General features: G+C 35.8%; 1 protein-coding gene across 2 annotated transcripts in view; it reads left to right on the plus strand.

Annotated features, from left to right (window-relative positions):
- Positions 1-17471, plus strand: part of GPC6 (glypican 6) — a 1023293-nt gene that overhangs the window by 505369 nt on the left and 500453 nt on the right. For both annotated transcript variants that reach the window (XM_023621717.2, XM_023621718.2), the window contains exon 3: positions 12828-13219. In XM_023621717.2, coding sequence (XP_023477485.1) covers positions 12828-13219 — 392 coding nt within the window. The remainder of the gene's footprint in view (positions 1-12827; positions 13220-17471) is intronic.

Consider the following 17471-nt stretch of genomic DNA (forward strand, 5'->3'; position numbering starts at 1 on the left):
CCCAAAGCAGAGCTGTTTTAAGACTACACTTCGTAGAGATTACCAGTTTCTAGTATATAGATAGATACTTTCTTAAAAACCATTGCTAATTGTTTTGGGGAGGTTTTTATAACACTCATCAGAGTAAAAATAAGAATGATGTCATATCACTATATTACATATGGCTAATAACAAACACATATATGATAAAACATTCAATAAAGTGCAAAATAATAAACCTGTGGTATGAATAAAATTTTTAAAAAATTATTCAACTGAATATCTTCTTTTCAGGACTTTTACATATGATCTATATAATTCAAAAGTTGAAATATAAATAATTTGAAACTTATTTGTAAACCTAAAATGTACCAATGAATCAAAATAAACATGTCCCTCATCTAGGATTTAATTTGACTTTAACATTATGAATAATAAGATAAATATGTTCGACATTGTAGAATTTGATGAAACATGTTGGCACTCAATATTTTATACTTTATTCAATGTTTAATAACGATTATCTTTATTTATTGCATTCCAGATGATTGATGTTATAAAAGTAAAATATCCATCATGCAACATAAAATTAATGAATTCAATATTTTTTCTTTAAGAAGAATCTGGTAAATGACTGGCAAAATAAATTTAATCAATGTTAAGCGAATTTAGATCTATGTTAAACTAAGTCATTTGCATTTATATCTTATGCAATAATGCTATAAGTCTTAGTATATACCTATACCAGGATATCTATTGTTTATTTATTCATCAAAAGTGAACAGTTACCCTTGAATGAAACATCTATGATGCCAAGTGGGCCTGATGTTCATTTCCCTACTTTACTTTGGGCTCACATCTGTAATAATGAGCAACTGAATTTTATGGCTACCAATTAGATCAACTTTAAGGAATCCTTTCTCCATCTAGAAATAAATAGAAATTATGTTTTAAAAAGAATTTCATTTGAATACCAAAAGTTTAGTTGTTCTTTTTATCAATCAACAATTATCTAACCTTACTTGGACCATTATTTTATGGCCAGCATGCTGTGCCTTAGAGGCTACTTCTTGTGTCTTTTTTTGTTAATTAAGTCCTTTTTACTAATCAGCATGAATCCACTAGAATTATAGTCAAGAGACTCAAATTCTGTCTCTGCTACTTTGTTGGTGTATTCTGTGAATTGGAGTAAATTTCTTGTTTATTTTCTCCCTTCTTTTTTTTTTTAAAAGATTTTATTTTTTTCCTTCTCCCTTCTTTTTGCCTTTTTTTTTTTTTTTGGTTTTAATTTTTGGACTTTCCTTTTAGGTGTATTAGACAAAATAGCTTTATTCTCTCTCTCTCTCTCTCTCTCTCTCTATATATCTATATATATATTGGTGAGGAAAATTTGCCCTGAGCTAACATCTGTTGCCAATCTTCCTCTGTTTTGTATGTGAGCCACTATCACAGCATGGCCACTGACAGACCAGTGGCATAGTTCCCTGCCAGGGAGCCGAAGCAGAGCACACTGAACTTAACCACTAGGCCACTGGGGCTGGCCCTCATTCTAAATCTTTATTTTTTCGGTCTACATTTTGAAATAGGTATTCTCTGCCTATCGTCAAGCAGTATTTTTGTGTTTAAAAGGTGTTTTTATGTTAAAATAATATCTAGTCTCTTTTCTAACTATGAAAGTATTTTATGGTCATTACAGACACTTTGAAAAATTAAACAACATACAGAGAAGAAAATACAAATAACCTATAACCTTCTACACATTGTAAACCATTTTTGTATATAGTATGTTTTTTATTTTTCTCAATGTGTGTATTTATTCTTTTTTCTTTTTCTTGTACAAAATTGGGGTTGTACTGGATATATATACTGTTGTATCATTTGCTTTCTTAGCGTTTTCCGTCATCACCTCTTATATTGAAGGTAGATTTTCTGTGAATGTGCTGAAGTTTATGTTTCAAGACCAATCACTTGAATAGAGCCTTTCCAAGGTCCTATACCTAATTTTGTGTTTGTAATTTTGTGTTATGTTTGTTAAAAAGAGCCCTCTAAATTGTGTAAGTTTCACTCTTCATGGAATCTGTAGGCAGTATAGCTGAAGCCTGACTGCCCGGGGTTTGTAATCCCAGCTCTATCACCTGTTAGCTATGGACCTTGGAAGCTACTTTTCTGTACCTCTGTTGCCCCAAATCCAAAACTCAAATAATAATAATAACTACCTCATAGGGTTGTTGAGAAGATTAAATTAGTTAACATATGTGAAGCCCTTGGAACTGTAGCTAACTCATAGTTAGTGCATAGTAAGTGTTAGCTTTTAAATAGTTTTTTAAAAATTATAAATACAACATAATATTTTATAGTGTGCCTGTGTTCTTCTTTTGGGCTTTTCAAATTGTTTCCCTTTTTTACTAATGAAAATAATAAGAGGAATATCTTTGTACACAGATCTTTGACCTTATCTTTGAAATTAAACTATTACCTTTTATTAGTGTTTGCTCTGGGAGGGTCCTGCATTTCACTTTTTCTTTACAAAAAGGTAACTTCAGTAATAGATATCAAAGAAGCTAAAATTCTTCTTTTACAAAATGTAGGTATCTAAAAACAACTCAACAATGAAGGTAAGAATATAGCAGAATACATGAATATGTTACTATTTGATTTATTTTTTAGAACTCATACTTTGTACTGACTTTTGCTTTCGTTTTTACATCTGTTAAGCAAAGTAAACTTTTTATTACAGGACTTCCCACGTATTTTTGATATTGCAGGTTTTTGATGGGCCAGAAAGGGTATGACTTAATAAGTTAGTGTTAAATTAAGGTATAATACTTTTGTAAAAACTTTTATGTTTAATTGTGCTTTCACAACTCAGAATTTCCCAATAAATTCAACTTCTTGTTTTCTCGTCTGAGAACAAGAAGTTATCTCCTTAAATGATGCCTTAGTTAGACTGTGATGGGCATTCCCTTTCCCTTCGGCATTAATGAGCTGGGGCATTATCAAACCCTGTTTCTCCTTCTATCTGTGCTCACCCTTCCTTTCCTCACCATGGGACAAGCCCATTGTCCAGTAAGTGGTGGCAAAGGAAAAAGAGACTAGAGGGAGTGTTAAGCGGTGGGAAAGGAGAAAGAGACTGGATGGAGGAGAAAGGAAAAGAGACTATACATTCTTATCCCCTAGTATCACTCCCAGTGCTACTCACATACTCCTGACACCTCTTTGACCAATGCAATTCTCTCTTCCAAAGACCAGAACATTAATTGTCTATTGGGAGAAAAGAGAGAAGGGAAAGTAAGTAAAGGAGAAGAAGAGAATTGGGGCTTTCATGATATCTAATATGGCTCCTCCCTCCAGCATCCTTCCTCCTTCACGTGTTGATTAAAATGAAAGTACTGGAGGACAAAGAAGAGCGGCAATGATTCTCAGTCTTGGCTGTACATTGGGTTCACTTGAAGAGCTTGAAGATATACTGATACCTGCATCCCACTCCCAGAGATTATGATTTAATTAGTCTGGAATGCAGTTGGGGCATCAAGATTATTCAAAGTGATTTTAATGGGCAGCCAACAGTAAGAACCATTGAATTCTGTGTAGAAGAGAGGAAGAAGCAAATTCCATTTGGCTGCTCTCCTCACTCTCCTTAAAAGCCTATACAATCTCTTGTTCCAGTAACCCCAGGTCCTTATCACTGACTTTTCACTTGCAGATTAGCTTTGGCCCCACTTCCCAGAGTTGACTGAGAGTTTGGTATTGGAGGAGTTTTTCTACCCCGTGGCCCAAAAGTAGTTGGGGGAAGAAGAAAGGAGAACTTGGGAAAGAACTGGGTTTGTGAGCAGAGTAATATACTATCCCAATTTGGAAACCTAACTGTTTTTTTTCAGTTGAGGAAAACAAAACTTTGGAAATGATTTTCAGGTCTGTAGTTTAGGTGCCAGATGGATTAAACAGACACCCCACGCTGTGGGTAATGTCATCTTTGAAAGTAAAATGGAAGCAGGGTCATGAGCAAGGCCTAAAGGGCGCTGTCTGTAGGCCAAAGCTAAGGAGCTGTGCAATGATGAAACTGAACTCTGAAAGCATCTCAGCTTTTAATTTCATATAGGTTGCTTAGGGTGAAATGGGAATATCATCTGCAGGCTCAAAACAGTTGTTTGCTTTTGGCAGCAACGGTCAGCAAACTTGATTCATGATTCCTGGAATTAATAGTTTATCTATACCACCTTGTGAACATAAATAGCATAATCAGTCTTTCTTACTTTAAAAGATATCTTCTGGAGAAATAACCTACCAAGAAATAAAACAGTTATCAATCTAACATGTAAGGGATCACTAAGTATAGAAAACGGTTAACCTTGTGAAATGTGAGTTCAAGCCAAGAATTTCTATAAACTGCTTTATTGTTTCAAATCTCCGAGTATCAACAAATAACATAGTGCTGCTCTCCAGGTGACTTTCCTTTTTGCCCATGAATTACACACCCAGTTCTGAAAAATCTGGTATTTGGTCTCTTTGGCTGACTATAATGGTATTAAACTGAAGGACTTTGTTGCAAGGTATTGATTATTTTTAACAAATACTCATGGTTGTAAACTGATGACTTTTCATTAAAATTTCTTCATGGAAAAGTCTGGTCAATTAGATTAAATACATTGGAAGAATATAAAATGGGATGTCTAATTGAGCTGAATAATGCATTTAAAAATCCATTATTGTATCCTTGGTTTTCTTGATTTATAGGTTAGGAGTATTTCCTCAGAACTCTTATATTTCCCCTTCTTTATACCTTACTTATAAGAGTTTTCAACACACAATAGGAGTAATATAATAAAAATAACATTTGGATTAATATAGTGAGGAATTTTTGAATTATGTATTGTAGTATTTTTAACAGCTGATGTATTTATTATTTTCTGAAAATAATTCTCCTAGATTTGTGATGAGCATTGTATCTTGTTGTAGGGCTTTGTAAGGTGTTAAAAGATAGTTTAAATTTCTATTTTCATTAATTATCATGAAGAGAAAGTTAAAAAAAGGAGTTAAAATGTATATATTTATTACCTTCATCTGGTATCACCAGTACGATGTTATTTTTTTCTTTTCGTTTTTCATTTCTATACTGTCTATTTTGTATGCCAGGTTTATTGTGAAATTTTCTTGTTGTAAAATTCTTCAGGGACTCATTAGACCCTAACCTTAGAGAAGTTTAGGAGTGTCTACTTTAAAATCACTAAAGTCACCTAAATCCTCTAAATCATTTAAGTGATTTAAGAATTTTCTTTTGGACTTTGGTTACCTTGCAAGGGAATATGAAGAGATGAATGGGCTGCAGAGCTCTCAGAGTGAATTTTAACATATAAGATAAAAATAATCGAGAGAAGGAACTTTTACTCTACTACTTAGAGATAACAGGCTAGCAATTAAATTCTCTTCCTACCTACAAGAAATTAAAGGGGTGATACATTTTGTTAAATTAATTCATCCTCAAACATTTCACCTAGGATTTTGACCCTTTATGCCAAACATTGTTAAAGTTTTTCTGTAAAGGGGTAGATATTAACTATTTTGGACATTTTGAACTACATAACATCTCTGTGGCATATTCTTCTTTGTCATTGTTGTGTTTTTGTTTTTTGATTTTATTCAAACATTTAAATGTATAGTGAATATATTTGCTTATATGTATATTTTTGGTAATACATACATATTATAAAATGATATATACAGTATATGTGTACATATACCATATAATGAGGCACATTTTTAGCAAATATTTTTAGCATCTTTTTGTGTGCTAGTCACTGTTCTATACGCTGTATCTATATTCCCAGGCTGTGTGACTGATTTTCTTCTGGTGGAAGTCACCTCTTTGAGAAAGATACACCAATCCTTGAGATTTGAGTCTGCTCTCCAGTCTCAATTATCTACATCAACTAATTAGTGTCACTGGAAAAAATAATCACATATGAATATTATTTTTAGTAAATAATGTTTTACTTTAGAATGCAGTTTGCAATTTATATTTAAATATAGTTTTACCCAGTGGCCTAAGAGTTTATTATATTTTCCATTAATTATTCAAATTGCAGCGTGGAGATTTGACTTAAGATAAACTGCAAAGCCAGCCCACTGTCCTGTTCTTTCTTAGAACTCTTCCTTGTCCAGAGTAGTTTGAAGCTCTGGGTTGCGTGCTTGTTCAGTGGTCTAGGGCAACTGGCTTCCCATTTCTGAGCCTCAGTGTCCTCATCTGCAAACTAAATATATGAATATCTGATTTGCGTACATTGAATATAAAGCCCATAACACAGTGTCTGACATTGCGTATGACACCCATTAAACATCAGGCAACTTTCTTAGGTGCTATCTCTACTTGTGCTTAAAATTAGCATCATTTGCTGTTTCAAATCCATTTTTCATCTTCATTTAAGATTTGGTCTCTTTAATTTTCTCCTAACATGTAGCAGAGACAAATGGAAGTCATAAAGATATTCTGCTGCCATATTGAGTACATTCTAAATCAGTTTGTCCCTGTGAGTGTAGGGGGCTCTTACTTAGGGGAGAGAAATTTGGTCATAATTATCCCTCAAACAGGAAAGATGTAGATTACTATTAGGTCACTTTGAAATTATATAGCCTTCTATTAATTCCTGGGATGAACTGACTAAATAAATCATAATACTTAGTATAGTATAATAAACTTAACCTATGAAAACATACACATGCAGAGAGCATAAGAAAGTATAAATTAAAAGATAAAGAAGTGGCAAATCACAAATGAATTTTTGCTTATAAGCAACATTGTCTCACAATAATTACAGATTCTGATTTCTCCCTTTTTGAATAAATTGTTATTTTGAAAATAATTTTATGTAATTTCAACCCCATAATTTTAAAAAATGGGTACTGAGGGTCTGTTTCTTATACAACTATGTAACTGATGGTTAGGAAAAAATACTGAGACAATATAGTAAGGTATCTCTTCAAAATACTTCTTCCCCTTTGTCCTTTATGTAATTTTTAAACTTGTATTTTGAAGAAATAAAAGATAGTATAGTCTTCTTTATTGACAACAGGAACAAAAACAAAGCAAAGTTCCACACTGAGTTTATTCAATACAACAGACCAGCTATTGAATGGAAGAAGGCTTTACTGCAATGCGTGAGACTCAAAAGTGGTTTGGGAATTAACTGATATGGAGCATGTTGGGTGTTGCTTAAATGAAGTATGTGAGCAAACTTGAACGCGGTCAGCTTGGTCAGATCATGGGCTATGAGGTCGATCAAGGCCCAGCAGGGCCAGCAGCCGGAGAGGCACTAATGAAGCCTGGCAAAGCGCGGCTTAGGACAAGTGGAGCTGTCTGGAGAGGAAGTGAGTGTCTGTTAGAGCAGTCTTGATGACCAACATGTTTTTCAACAGAGGCCACTGGGCATTTTATGTATAAATGCACATGAACTTGGAGCTTCGGAAGATATGAATGTCTATATGTGTAAAAATGTATGAGAGGATGGAGAATGACAGGAGGGCAGATGGGCTATGTCTTGTTCTAAGATGTGGTTTGTAACATCTCTCTCCCTCCGAGATGAGTCCACAGAGTTACCACTCTCTAAGAGAAGCCCAGACCAGAGGGAGTCAGGATGTATTTAAGTGAATGCTCATGTTCATCCATCTATTCTTTCACTCACTTTTCACCGCTTTTTTTGGCCCATATGACAGGCATCATATATGGAAATGGTTATATTAGGAACCACGAATCTTACCCATGAATATAACCTGTGTTTCAGCTCCTTTCATTTAAGGCACAGCTCCTAAATGTATCTCATAAAGAAATTGTGGGTTTGATGAGGTCTAGAAATGTGCCGGCCATTTCTCAGATTGTTTTGCTCTCCTATTTGTAGGTCTCTGGAATTTATCTGTAGAAGAACGGCTCTCAATGGGTAGAGTGAGAGTGATTTTGTCCCCCTGGGGACATTTGATAAGGTCCGGAGACATGTTCGATTGTCACTACTTGGGGAAAGATATGCCTTTGGCATCTAGTAGGTAGAAGCCAGGGATACTACTTAATATCCTACAATGCACAGGACAGCCATCCACACCGCAAAGATTGTCCAGCTTCAGATGTCAACAGTGCTGAGGCTGAGACCCCTGATGCCGAGGACTGCATTCAACCATCATTTGACAGAAGCTACGACTTGCCAAGGGTGACACTTCATGTGGCTAGGACTCCATGAGCTACACAAGTCCTTAGCTCTTCTTACAAGGTCTCACCTCCTGGGGAGTGGGAAGAGATAAGACAGAGAGACCATGTGCTCTCAAAGTCCAACACAGAAGAGAGTAAGTGATGCTGTGGTTCTTCCTCCATTAATGTTCCTCATTAACTCTGCATTTTCCTGATGGCCATATTAGGTTATTATGTAAGCAAGGAGACTTTTGAAAGGAGAAATCATCTCAAAAGATATATCTGAAAGCTAACGGGTGTGTTCTGAATAAGAAAGGACACTCTTATTCACTTGAACTTGAAAAAGGCATGGGGAGGCAATGTGGCAGCTTTACTGTGTCTACGAATCACAACCATTACAGGAAATCAGCTTTCCAAACCATTATACCCTCCATGCCAGCTCCTCTGGATCATTCCTTAGCCACAGCTTGGGTTCTGGGCTGACCGAACTGATTGAGCATGCTTTTGTGGGAGGAGGGTAGAAAGAAAGAGATTAGGAGAGAAATACACTCAACAGAAATCCATGGGTTTAGGGAAGCAAATTTGGTACCCCAGCCTCCCCTGGTACGAAAAGTGCTTTCTGTAATCCCACATAGATATAATCTCCACTACCTAGTGACCAAAGTTTTTCACTCACTGAGTTCTGTGATTATATGGATTTATGCCACCATCCTGAAACACTCAATTTAAATGTGCTTTCAATGAGAAGTATTTTGGAGAGCATGGCAATAGGAAAGGAAAATTCTACAATTTCTAGAGAAATGCTATACAATGCTTAATACAGTCTCTAAACCCAATCTGCCTATAGTATTAACAACACATTTCCAGCTTGATTAGGAGAAGCTTTGGTTGTTTCATGTGGACTGCAAATTCCTAGAGAGCCTCTAGTCTGCCTTTCCTCTCTTGCTTGCATTTCCCCTTGGCCCTGTGTGCACCTTACGTTCTGATCCATTCATATGGAAGCTTCATTTGAAGCCTTTCTCAGATATCCTGAGGGCACTTCTTGTCTCCTAAGAGTTGATTTTTGCCCCTGAAGAGGCCTCTCCAAGTGATCAGGCAGCATGCACACTTTCTTTCTGCTTTTGGAACAGTGATGGTGGTTTTTATCTACAAGATTATTCGGCCACTTGAGGCAGTCTGCCCCGCAGCAAACAGATGTCTGCATCCAGATCTCCCCTCTAGATGAATAAAATCCTCCCAGAGGCTAATGCTGGCTGGAAAAAGTTCTTTTGTGCACCTATGAAGTATAACTGAGCCCTAAGCAACCACCTTTGATGTATATTTTGTGATTGGGGAAGAAAAAAAAATCAAAAATGTTTTTTTCTGCCAAACTGTTTCTTGCAGATGAGGATTTTTGTAGACTGAAGACTTTATCCAATGTAAGGTTTGCTCTCTTTGATTAAACAAAGAGTTGCATTGAGATTGTTTTTCCTTGTATTGCCCTTCAACTTTGTTCTGTGTGCTGTTTGGGCATAATACGTGATCAGCAGAATGGGTCTGCTAACTGTCTCCAAATCTTTATCTTGTTCAGCTTGCTGGGAAACAGTTTTCATGCAAGCATAAAATACTTTGTTCAAAGAGTCATCCTTCAGAAGGTGGAATTCTAAGTCTCTGGGCATGCTAAAAATGAAATGAGTATACTTATTTTTAGAGGACATTAGTTTTGCCTCAGTACTTTGGATCACCGTCTTTCATAAGATCTAAGATCAATGTGCCTTAAGGTAGCAACATTTGTCACAATTGCCTGATACATTAGCATCTTTCAATACCAAATATTAACTTTGACTATGAGATCACTAAAGCATATAATGATTTTGAACAAGGAATATTAACTCGACTTCTGAGGACCAGTGAAGCTGGTAGCAAACTTTTGAGACAATGACACATCCTTAGACACAAATTTAATCTTGAAATCTAATGAAATTTTCTTAAGTTACATTTATCGGTATATGATAACTTGTTTTTTATATCCAATTATGAATACTAATTTAGGCATAAGGAAACAAACCACAAGACAGTGAAATAGGCGATCTGATTTTAACCGTTCAGCTTCAATGTGGACATAAGCCCAATATTTCATATTCCCATGTCAGGAGGGGAAAAGCTTAAGAAATATTGCCTTAAGTAAAAGAAAAAAGTAAAATTTTCATACCTATAAAGAAGCATTTATACCTCAAGTCTTTGGAGAGCAATGGGGACCAGAAGATTTTTTTCTTCTTTTTTTTTTTTTTTAGCTCTTTGCAAATCCAGACCACACTATTGATTACCAACTATTCATTCCTGAAGGCAGTACTGTGTATTCAATAAATTAAGCTTTAATTCCTGAGTCCAACAAAATAATTGACCTCAAAAAGAAGATAAATGAATAGGCTGTCCTGAGCTCATGATTAGAATCCACTTTCCAGTCTCATTATATTAGTATTTTTCAATTCAGTGATTTTTCCATTCTTTTCTAGTTTCTTTTGCAATCTATAATATCTTTCACCCTGCTCCTATATCAACAAGGCCAAGCTATTTTCATTCTTGCTTTCAAGATTAAAAGGATTTACTGTGATATTCTTATACTTTAGTATTAATATTAATAACTTAATATAGTTTCCATTTTAGGACAAACTAGGTGACTAATATTTCTGAAGTGCTCCTAATTTCATAAAATCATAAATAACGTTGACATATAGCATATATAAGTATTTTGATTAATTGATCCTTTCACAATTTTGAAAATTTTGCCCTATCTTCTTCAACACTGGTTTTCCTTAATGAATCCTTGAAGATAAGGGAGGTTTAATAATATTTAGCCTGGTTTAAATTTGGGGAAAATTAAAATAAGAAATATTTGGCCAAACTCACACAGGTTTTGTAAGCTAAGACTTTTAGATAATCCCTCAGTTTTTGCTGCCACTGCAGCAAGAGAATTTCTATATTTAGGAAAGTGTATTCTTTCCTAATACAAGGGCAAGCATGTGAACAGAGTTCTCTTTAAGCTTCAGTGCTTTGGGTTTATTTGAAAACAAATATAAAATAATCATCATTATTATAGACATCACTTAATTATCAAGACAGTGGTTCAATGCTTCAGAATTGAAGTAACTAAATCAAATTCTTGTTCAGGCGACTTCTGGTGATGCAGAAATGAAGTGTAGCTTCTACAGTATCTATGGAGATTCATCGCTTTTTCCCTCTGTGTCTCAGGAGAAAGCTCCCCAAGGCTCTAGAAAGAGAAGAGTTTTTTCTTTTTTCCTTTATTCCTACTTGGATTAGATTCCTTGAGGTGTCCAGGACTTGATTGTCCCTGCATTAGCTGAGAGGGGATATAGCTTCAGGGAATAAAAGGAAACTATGGAAGGTAAAGCAGAGTTACTCTGTTGTGGGGAACTTGGATTTATAACCTTAAGAGCATTATCTTTACTTGGCCTCTTCACCCCCCAAATTACATTCTCCAAATAGGATAAAAATTGAGCTTTCTGTACCCAGGTTCATTTGTGCAAATGGATAGGTGTCCTACACACATGAATTATCTCTCGAGGGAACCCAATAGGAGGGCCAATGAGGCTAACAGGACCCAGCGACATTAATTCCCGTCTTATCTTTTGTGACCTATAAGTGATCCTAGTAACGTTCAAGTGCTGTTGCAGAATAGAACAGTTCATTTCTTGGTATCATCTTTTTCATTTAGAACCTCTTAACCAGAAAGCCCAATTGCCTTCATTTTATTCAAGTTTTACAAAATTATAGTTTATATTTATAATGATAATGCAAGGTACTTCATAACTTTCTGATTCTTTATGACAACCTAAATTATGTTCATTATAGCTTTGGTATTAAGTGAATTTAATTGCATTATGAGTCTCTGAACACTGATAATTTATTGCTATATGTACCCGCTACAAAGAGTCCAAAATATTACATTAATTTGAATTTCCCATTTATGGACTATTCCAAATAAAAGTAATTTAATTGAATTTAGTTTTGGAACAGATTTGTAAATAGGCTGGAGCAAATGTTTTTATCGGCATGCATTTGTTATTATGTTAATGACAGTACTTTGCAACATACTTTGATTTGTTTATATCAAATTATAGGATTTTCTAATATTTAACAATAAATGAAAAAATAATTGAGCTACTTTGGACAAACATTAAAAGAGTAAAGTTTGATATTTATGGATGTTTTTCAGATGGAAATCATGTAGTCTTCTGTTTTCTTTGACTCATAGAAGATCATAGTTGTAGGTCAAATCTCATTTAAAATATTGTTATTATCAGTTCAGTGATACCTTAATCACAGGAAACACTTTTCTATGATAATGACCATTTGGGGCCAGTCCAGTGGTGCAGCGGTTAAGTGTGCATGTTCTGCTTCGCTGGCCCAGGGTTCCGGCCCAGATCTTGGGTGCGCACATGGCACCCTGTGGCAAACCATGCTGTGGTAGGCGTCCCACATATAAAGTAGAGGAAGATGGTCACGGATGTTAGCTCAGGGCCAGTCTTCCTCAGTAAAAAGAAAAAAAAAAGACAGAAAGAAAGAAAAAAGAAGAAGAAAAGAAAATGACCATTAAAGGTAGTTGTTTTTAGTAAGTAGATGCTTTAGACTTTCTAGATCTTACTAATTTATGGCTGCTTTCTTATTTTATTTGCAGAATTTTTCCGAGAACTCCTGGAGAATGCAGAAAAGTCACTAAATGATATGTTTGTACGGACCTATGGAATGCTATACATGCAGAATTCGGAAGTGTTCCAGGACCTCTTCACAGAGCTGAAGAGATACTACACTGGGGGCAATGTGAATCTGGAGGAGATGCTCAATGACTTCTGGGCTCGGCTCCTGGAACGGATGTTTCAGCTGATAAACCCACAGTATCATTTCAGTGAGGACTACCTGGAATGTGTGAGCAAATACACAGACCAGCTGAAGCCATTTGGAGATGTACCCCGGAAACTGAAAATTCAGGTCACCCGGGCCTTCATTGCTGCTCGAACATTTGTCCAGGGGCTGACTGTGGGCAGAGAAGTTGCAAACCGAGTTTCCAAGGTAATTGCAAATCTGCTGTCTTTCTAATTCATCTTCCTCTTTTACTCTGTTTTTAAACCCAATGTTTAAAAAAAAAAAATCAAAGTGAAAGTTCTCACTTATAGTGATCCTTGCTCTTAGAGAAATCAGCTAAATGTCAAAGCTTAATTCTGTTTTGGTTTTTCCTTGCTTTGTGTGATAGAAGACAGGATTTCAAGCCATTCCGTGTTGTTTGGAACATAATGTTAATATTTATCAGCAATATAGCAGAGAAACTTTTATTAGGAATGGTGCAAAAACAGGTGTCTTGTAACCATGACCACTTGGCATTTCTGATCAGAGTTTTAAGGTTGATAAATACTCATGAAACAGTCCATCCGGAGGTTATAATCCTCTAGGAAGTGACATGGTGACAGTCTTAATGGGGCCTGCAAGTGGAGACAAGTTGTTCCTCAGAACACCAACACCTGGCATTTCTTCTTTGTCATTTTTGTCAAAGTGGCCAAATTCCTTAATAGTGAAAGAAGAACCTTTTGCTGACACCTGTAGACATGGATTAGGGAGGACTAATGAATACAAAGTACAGACTCTGGAGGAGAATTCCTTTTGTTATCCATTAGCTTTGTAATTCAATGCCATGTATTGTGTTGGGCTTATGAGAAAGATAAATCACTAATACAAATTTGCGCTTTTGCTTGAGGATGTCTCTAAACCTTTAACGCAAGGATCTTTCTCCACTGCTGTCTTTAAACATTGGCTATTTCCTGTGTAGAGTATATCTGCCTTTGTTTAAATTCTTTCTTGACATTCAACTACTCTTGTGAGATAGACTTGCCAATTTATGAGATCAGTCCAACAAATAAACTGAAAGATGATTACTTTAAGAGATAGATTGGGTAAAAACAATATATAACAGCATCCGGTACTACATCACTCAAACAGGGCCATATTTGTACAAAGATTATTGCCAGACACTACTTTCTTACTGCAGGGCTGTACCAAAGAGCCACATATTTTTCACAACTATTGGTACTATCCTACCAAATTTTTTTTTCCATTTGATCTCCTCAATATTTACGTCTTGGCATAAAGACTGTGTCTACCCTTAAAAATGTTCCCCTATGGCACTATTTGTAAAATCCATGGTCGTCCATTTTTAAACTATCGATTCTTAAAATGTTTATTTGAGCATATAGAAATATTATTTGCAGGAAGATTCTAAAAGGGATAATCACAAGGGATTTAATAATACAAAAGGCGTATAACTCTAATGTTAAAAACAAGTTTTTTTATTGAAAATCAACAATGCTCCAGATACCAAAGGAACTAGAGCCCCAAAAGTGGATTAATAAGGAATTGGCTAGATGGAATAGCAAGAGGAACTACGATCACCTGAGAAAGTCTGTAAAATATACATAACTACAAAAAATAAATATATATTCCATATATTCTCGAGCAGATAGATTTTAGTTGTAAAAAAAAAAGGTAAGTTTAGTCACAGAGGCTTTGAATTTTCGAATTGAAGCCTTTGCTTTTGTTGAGGAATGAAACGTGCAGCCAGCTTTTGAGAAACATGAGGTAAGAAATTCAAAGCCTGGATTGATATATGCAGCATTCCTGATTGTTTATATTGATTCTACCTGACCGTGAATAACATTTAGATGTGTGTATTTTGGTTTGAGGATGTTCCAGTAAGATAAGGGAATATTTTCTAGAAAAGTGTCTAAAAAGCCACAGGAGAGTTTGCTCCTGACTCCTTCCTGTTTCTCAGAGGATGGCATTAACAAATGCCCGGCGAGGGCACTTACCCTTTCTCCTTCCCTGACTGTCTCAGTCTGAAGTCTTTGTCTACGCAGAGCTACTGTGCTTCATGGTGAAGGTTGGCATCACGGACAAACCACCAGTAGAATATGACCTTTAGTTTTTTTCCAGACGTGGTGAGGGATGTATTCTGCAACACTGAAATCTTTCTCCCTCTGATTTCTTCATGATCAACGTTTGTTTGCAGAGCAGCTGCTGTGGGTTTGTGATGTAGTTTGTGGTCATGTTACCGTGGAATGTTAACTATTCTATGCAGATATTGGCTTGTCTGACCTAAGTTTCATTAGCCCTAATCTACTCAAGGCATAAATCCCATGCTGACATCTGGAAACCGCCTTCTAATAGATAGACAGACGGGTAGAGAGACAGACAGAAAGATAGACAGACAGATAGATAGATATAGATATGCAGATATGTAGTCTTGGTTTAAAAGAAGCTGAGCAATTTTTTCTCAAATCATTTATTACTCAGGGATTGAAGTATTTTGCCAATGAACTTTCTCACCTAATGATTACCAGATGTCTGTAGCTAACTAAACCAGAAATAGATCTACTAAGACTATTTGGGTGCTGAAGACTTTCAGCCCCCAAACTATTTTTTGTACTCAGAATAAAATATTCCAAGGACTAAACACGTTAAGAGAAAAAGCAAGAATTGTGTTTTAAGTTTAAGCTCTTCATAAATCTGAAGTCTCCCTGTGGTCTGTTAATTGAGTGATTTAGAGTTGGTGAAATGATTGCAGAAAAGTGAAGGAATTCGAGGCAAAATTCCCAAACGAAGATCATTAAACCTGCATCTTGGTCTTTGGGATATTTTTTTTTTTTTTTTCCTTCAGTTTCTCTCTTCTTACAATGACTTCTTAAATCTTGGAAGGCATCATTAATAGCTTCTAATTAATTGTTTTGACTGGGAAATTTATCTCTTTGGCAAAACACAGCAGTTTGACACAAATGTTCTGACACAACGTTGTAGAGAATTTCCTTACCAGAAAAATGGAGGACTAATTTGTAAGCATCAACATGATTATTTTTAAAACAACTTCTTCTTATCTCATAGATACAAACATTGTCTTTTTTCTAGCCTTTGGATGGAGTGAGTTAATTTTAAGTAACTATAGTTCAAGATCTGACTTAGAAGTGTTGTATGATTCTGGAGTGAATGTCTGTGGTCAATTAGCCAGGATTCATTTTCTGTGTGAAAGGCTATTTTTTTTTTTAAAGATTTTATTTTTTCCTTTTTCTCCCCAAAGCCCCCCCGGTACATAGTTGTATATTCTTCTTTGTGGGTCCTTCTAGTTGTGGTATGTGGGACGCTGCCTCAGGGTGGTTTGATGAGCAGTGCCATGTCCGCGCCCGGGATTCGAACCAACGAAACACTGGGCCGCCTGCAGCAGAGCGTGCGAACTTAACCACTCGGCCATGGGGCCAGCCCCGTGAAAGGCTATTTTTGAGAGTGCCAAGTGTTGACAAGATGTGAAGAATCAGTAACTGTGACACTTTGACTGTAGAAGTGTAAATTGATGTGTTCACTTCGGATAATAATTTGACCTGTATTGTTGAAGAAATGCGTATCCTTAAACTACATTTCTATCCCTGGAGAAACTGTTTCATGTGTGTACTGGTAGATATATGGAAAAATGTTCATAGTGGTATTGTTTACAATGACGTAAAAAATAGAAATAACATGGTGCTGTTTTGATGGCGTAGTGGTTAAGTTCGTGTACTCCACTTTGGCAGCCCAGGGTTCACCATTTTGGATCCCTGACATGGACCCATGCAGTGCTTATCAAGCCAAGCTGTGGCAGGCAGCCCACATATAAAATGGAGGAAGATGGGCACAGATTTTAACTCAGGGCCAATCTTCCTCAGCAAAAAGAAGAGGATTGGCAGCAGAAGTTAGGTTAGGGCTAATCTTCCTCAAAAGAAAACAAAAAAGAAATATCACAAATGTTGCTTCTGCATAAATGGTGATCTCTCCACACCATGAAATCCTGTGGAGCATTGAAAATAAGGGAACTATAGGCACCCTAGTGGATGAATCACAGAAACCTCATTTTGGGAAACAAAAACCAAGTCACTAAAGAATACACACCATTTATATAAAGTTCAAAAAGTACAAAACTAAGAAATATGTTTTTTAGGAATAAAATATATACGATAAAACTCTGAAGAAAATTTAAAAATGATGAACACAAACATTAAGTGGTAATTACCTCTGGTAATTAGATTTGGAGTATTGTCAAAGAGGGATATACAAGGGTTTCCAAAGTTAATAACATACTATTTCTTAAGCATGGTGCTGGGAGTGTGAGTGTGTACATGTGTTTTAGATTTTTTTAGTGAAGGAGATTAAAGTGAGAGAAGACTTTACCATTGTTCATCTATAATTCTTTTTATCTGTGCAGATATGATCAAATTCCTGAGCTATACCCTCGGTTGTTTATCAAATTTAC

The sequence above is a fragment of the Equus caballus genome, chromosome 17, assembly GCF_041296265.1.
Source record: "Equus caballus isolate H_3958 breed thoroughbred chromosome 17, TB-T2T, whole genome shotgun sequence".
In the NCBI taxonomy this organism is placed as follows: Eukaryota; Metazoa; Chordata; class Mammalia; order Perissodactyla; family Equidae; genus Equus; species Equus caballus.